Here is a 5,594-nt window from a genome sequence, read left to right on the forward strand (position 1 = left end):
GAGTTTCTGCATTTTTGTCCCACGTGTCCGACTATTCTCATCCGGACCCTTCATCACTCGCCATTAACCATCTTTCAATTTCATCCGACGATATTCACCTCACTCAATTCTTCACTGACATGGGAATCCTACTCCCACTCCCACCTCAACTTTCTCTAAATTAACTTCCCCTCATTGACCGTAGACCAAAAGCCACTGCAACAGAATATTATTTATCATAAAAATTAAAATATAAGAAAAAAATATGTGCGAACATCTCTGACGTCAGCTTCCTTTGACTCTCTCTCTCTCTCCCCTCTTTAAACACTCCCTCTCTTGTCCGCTCCACTTCCTACCTCTCTCTCTCTCTCTCTCTCTGTGTTCGCTGCTTTCTCTCGCTTTCTCGGAGGCCAAACGGCGGTCACCATGGTCAGGGACGATCTATACATCACGATACCGACCTTCTTCCGTTGTCCTATTTCCCTCGATATCATGAAATCTCCGGTGAGTCTCTGCACCGGCGTTACCTACGACCGTTCCAGCATTCAACGCTGGCTCGATAACGGCAACAACACCTGCCCTGCCACCATGCAGGTTTTGCAAACCAAAGAGTTTGTTCCTAACCGTACTCTACAGAGGCTTATCCAGATCTGGTCCGACTCGGTTCACAACCGAGTCGAATCGGCCGAGTCTCCGGCCACCAGAACAGTGCCCTCGCCGGATCAGGTAGTCGAAACTGTGAAGTACTTGGACGGCCACGGCGAGAACTGTCTCGATTCCTTAACAAGAATTGTATATTTCGCCGAAGAATCTGAAGAGAATCGAGAGTTCCTTGCGAAGTTAGACGGATTCGTGCCTTTGCTCGTTGATTTACTCGACAATGTCAATGGCGACGTTGAAATGCTCGAGCGAGTCATTAGTGCTTTAGATACAGTTCTAAATAAAATCGAAGATCGCGAGCAGTTGAAGAGATTGATGTTGAAAAACCGCGGTAATTGCCTAGCTTCTCTGCTCCTAGTTCTGCAACAAGGTAGCGCCGTCTCGAAAATCGGATCGGTGAGGATTCTAAAGTTCATCGCTGTGGATGCCGAGTCCAAGGTTACGATCGCCGAAAAGGAAGGTCTAATGTCCGAATTGCTTAAATCAGTCGCTCCAGACAAGGACCCAGCGCTAATTGAAAACAGTTTGTCGTGTTTGGTTGCAATCTCGACGCCTAAGCGGAACAAGTTGAAATCGATCCATCTCGGAGCTATCAAGACACTTTCGCAGTTACTTTCTGGCTCGAATTCGAGCACGTCCGTAACGGAAAAGGCTCTGAAACTGCTCGAAACGATGTCGTCGACTAAAGAAGGTAGGTCGGAGATCTGCGAGGACCCGGCGTGCTTACCGGCCGTATTGCAAAAAGTTCTGAAGGTATCAAGCATCGCGACGGAGCACGCGGTGATGATACTGTGGACTGTGTGTTATCTGTTTCGCGATCAGAAGGCGCAGGAAGTGGTGGCAATGGCCAACGGTTTTACCAAATTTCTGCTTCTGATACAGACCAATTGCTCGCCGGCGGTTCGGCAAATGTCCGCCGATTTGCTCAAGATTTTTCGGGTCAACTCTAAATCATGCCTTTCTTGCTACGATACTAAGACCACCCATATCATGCCCTTCTGATACTCGTTGTTTTTTTATCTTCTCCTTCGCCCGGAGAAGATTCAGACAGATAAAGTTTGTAAATCAAAGAAAATTTTGTTAGTAAATGGATTATAGAAGAGAAAAAAAAAAAATTCATTTCATGCCAGTCATGTTATCCTCTGTTTCAATTTCTGTTTTGCACTGTGAATGAATTCAAGCCACTGTTGATATTTTGGATCACAGTAAAAGATCGTTTCTTTACCATGTACAAACCACTGAAAATCACAAAAATTATTTAAGGGTGAAAGATTCTTGTTGCTTTTCTTCATGAAGTTGCAACTCTCTTCTATACATACATATATGCATACATACATACATACATATATATATATATATATATATATATTCTTCAAATAACAGGACTCTTGGGTTGAGAATTTCATGGGCACAAGATATAAATTGTCAAGTGTTTAGCCTTGCGGATGATTTGCTGTATCATATAGAGTTGTGATTGATGAGGCATCAAGGTGGTTGCTTTTGTGATTGAAGCTATGTCTATCGGTGGAGGTGGAGTGGAGTGAAAATATGAAAACTTGCATATTTTCAGGGTTAAAGATTAATATTAATGCCTGGATTCTCGGAATTATGCAGACATGAGGAAGAGGAGGAGATGAGAAAGAAAGGAAACCACTTACCACTGGGCTTTATTGCAGGAGAAGCAAGAAAGGAAGGAAGGAAGAGTGCCGCAAAATGCTGAAATGGGTATGCTTTGCTGACTGTGTGATAATGTTAGCTTTGTGATTAATGATTAATTAATTAAGGTTTGTTTGTTCGTTTGCAAGAAAAGAGTGAAAAGGATGGGAATCTGAATGGAAAAAGAAATGTGTTAAAAGGATGGAGAGAGAGAGGGGGGGGGGGCGATGAAGGCATTAATTAAAATAAAGGTTTGACCACTCCAATCCCTACGGCACACATGAAAACAGGACAAAACGAAAAGGTTAATTAATTAAGCACCCTTAATAATGCCCACTTCCCATCCTCCTACATCTTCAATATCTTCATAAATAAATCCAAAAAGCGATCCATTATCTCACAAAACAAGCGCATTATTCAACTCACACACCCCATGACCTATAAATCTCACACTACCACTCTCCCAAATATATACATATAGCCTAATCAAAGCTTGTTTGTGGTGTAGTCCTGGATTGTGGTGCGTCATGAGGAATGTGTGGATTGGCCGCAGCTAGCAGCAATATAAATAAAGGGGCAAAAAATAAAACAAAAGGTTGGTTCTCCAAGCACTATCCCTCCTTTTTCACGTTCTTCCTCTTTTTCTATTTATATAAATACTGCAAAATCAAATATTCAGTATAGTGTATTAGAGAGAGAGAGTGTGTGTGCATGTGGGGGTTAGTACGTATTGGATCATGTGTGGTCACTGGTCACTAGCTACAAAAGAGTATATGAAAACCAACTAGGGCGTGGTTTATTATAGTGGAAAGTGCCATTATTCGATGGGGTACCATGTTGGGGTGCATTGACAAGTCACGTGCCACGATCGAATTGGCTGAATCGGCAATACGACAAGTCGTTTTTGTCAGACTTGACCCCTGGATTCAGGGTGGGAGGAGGGGGTGTGGCTTACTTACACACTCATTTCTGAGGCTGGGGATGCAACCCATCTTTTCCTTGTCCTTTTTGATTTTTTTTTAAATTAATTCAGTGATATTTTGTGCTATAACAATAATAAAACGGGAAAAAATTAGAATACGTGTAGCATGTGATAGTTGCTTTATTGATTAGACAAGGGGGGGTGTGATATGGTGGGTTTTGACTTACGACCCGTGAGCATAAGCTGTCCAATAAGACACAGTGAGAGTTGAATAAGGAGCACAGTGGAGGGCTTAGAGAAAAGTGCGCCCAAGGACCAAAAGACTCAAACATTTGAACATAGGTCCCAAATATTGAAATAAATTCTACTTGGGATCTCCCCATCATGCAGAGACAGTATGTTTTTTAATAGAAATATCAAAATACTCCTTCCTTTTATGCCATCGTCTTCAAATTATTAAAGATTTGTAGATAACTTTCACCTGTGTGTGAGAGAGAGAGAGAGAGAGAGAGAGATTTTATTTATTTATTTATTTATTTTTTGCTGAAAACACATTTTGCCTACATGACCTCTGCAGACAATTTGCCTGTGGCTTATTCGGAGATCAATTGTTGAGCAGTGTGTGATGATGAGTGGGCCCAGAAGGAGCCCACTGAAATGAAAGAGAGAGGTAAAAAAGTACCTACAAACAATGAATTATTAAAAAGAATCTGAGAGTGCATGGGCAGGGCTAGGTTGGATTTTGGAGGACAATAATGTAATGGGAAAGTGGGGAAGGTCTCGGGCATTTTGTTTGGAAATGACCCCCTGTCTTTATTTTTTTTTAAAAAAAATTAAAATACTTATAAAAATATGCATAATCTTTTTATTATAATAAGTTTTATATTTGATATGAGATATGGATGATATAATTTTCAATTTATAAACTTTTCTAACTATCAATTTATCAAATTAAAAATTATAAAAATTGAGTTTATTCAAATCAATAAAATATAAATATTGAATTATTTTGATTAAAAGTTCAAAGTTTAAGGTGATAATTAAAAATAAAAATAAAAAGCTAAAGGTTATATTTTTGGTAGGAGATATCTATTTCTTAACAAGATACAAGTCAGGTCTCTTGTTGGATGGATCAATTTTTATTAGCTTTTTTTAATTAATTAACAATATAAGAAAGCTAATGGCTCTCCCTTTATTTTTTTTAAATTATCTAATTTTTCTTTACATGGATAAAACTTGAGGCTTAAGTTAGATCATGATCTCATCTCACTTTTAATGCATACATTTCATGGGGCTAATTTTCTTCAAGTAAAGGCTCCTAATGTAGTAAAATAATGGCTCAGACGCGGCCTTATTTGATTCCATCAATATGTAATCTCTACCTCTGATTAATTAATTCTTAATTATTCCTCTGATGAGGGTTTGGATATGATTAATTAAGCAAAATTCTCCCCACAAAATTCATTGATTAGACAATAACCAAGTCCCTTCCTTCCCTATACTACCTCAAATCTCACCCTTAATAAAATTATTATTTATTTTTAAACTAATATCATCTTTTTATATTTATCTATATTTAATGAAAAATTTTACTTTAAAATAAATGTAAAATAATTTATTCATTGAGAGCATTTTTTTTTAAATAGGCCATAACTATGCTTTGAAATACTAAAAATGCCTTGAATTTAAAAAAAATCTAACCCTATAAAAAATAACTTATATTTTTTAATGGAGGGGGTATTTGGTTATATTATATATATTATTAATAAATACCATAGTCTATATATATATATATATATAGCACTACATGCACGTATTATTATTTTCGTGATCATTATAATTAATTATGATCGTATCACTTCGGATCTAAGGTTTCGTGCTTGATTACCTACTAAATACATACCATCAAAACGTTATTTTTGCTTTTCCTCCTTGTTACTCAAAATCAAATGAAACATTATGCGCAATCATCTATACTTAAATATACTTTTTTTGATCCTATTTATAAAGTAGAGAGAGAGAGAAATTTTTTTAATCTTATTTATAAATCACGTTATTAAATTTTCATTATAAAAATTCTCTTACCCTTCATTAAATGTTGGAGAGAGAAAATAAATTATTGAAGTTTATCTATTTAATAGGGATAAAGTTAAAAACTTATTAAATTTTAAGATAAAGTTAATGAATCTTAAAGTTCTACTTTCGGTCAAATAAATAAAATTAAAAAAGTAATTATTTTTAAGTATATAAATGCATATATAATATATATTGCAAAGTGCGTAATCATCAGTTGATTGATTACACCACCACTAGCACTAATGCTGTACCTTCCCACTCAATTAACTGATTTGCCTTCAGAATTATCCAACCTTTCCTT

The 5,594-nt window shown here is 36.9% G+C and overlaps 1 protein-coding gene across 3 annotated transcripts; it reads left to right on the plus strand.

Annotated features, from left to right (window-relative positions):
• The first annotated feature begins 337 nt into the window (after window positions 1–337).
• LOC129307844 (U-box domain-containing protein 27-like) lies at window positions 338–5,375 on the plus strand. 3 transcript variants are annotated; one of them, XR_008592492.1, is made up of 4 exons: window positions 338–1,578; window positions 2,254–2,364; window positions 2,804–2,890; window positions 3,795–5,356. XR_008592492.1 is itself a non-coding variant. In XM_054948769.1 (1 exon), exon 1 carries the CDS (start codon window positions 406–408, stop codon window positions 1,639–1,641), a length of 1,236 nt encoding a protein of 411 aa, XP_054804744.1. In that variant the 5' UTR covers window positions 338–405; the 3' UTR covers window positions 1,642–1,930. The 3 variants fall into 3 exon arrangements, 1 of the variants encoding a protein (XP_054804744.1); XR_008592491.1 differs by having other exon boundaries at window positions 2,804–5,375; XM_054948769.1 differs by lacking the exons at window positions 2,254–2,364; window positions 2,804–2,890; window positions 3,795–5,356 and having other exon boundaries at window positions 338–1,930.
• Window positions 5,376–5,594: the final 219 nt, after the last annotated feature.

Source organism: Prosopis cineraria, unplaced genomic scaffold (assembly GCF_029017545.1).
Source record: "Prosopis cineraria cultivar Desert tree isolate PC_DT_omini unplaced genomic scaffold, ASM2901754v1 PC4, whole genome shotgun sequence".
Classification (NCBI taxonomy): domain Eukaryota; kingdom Viridiplantae; phylum Streptophyta; class Magnoliopsida; order Fabales; family Fabaceae; genus Prosopis; species Prosopis cineraria.

What these genes read in the sequence shown, in the direction of transcription:
- LOC129307844 (XM_054948769.1), top strand. Translation starts at nt 406, where the DNA reads ATGGTCAGGGACGATCTATACATCACGATACCGACCTTCTTCCGTTGT.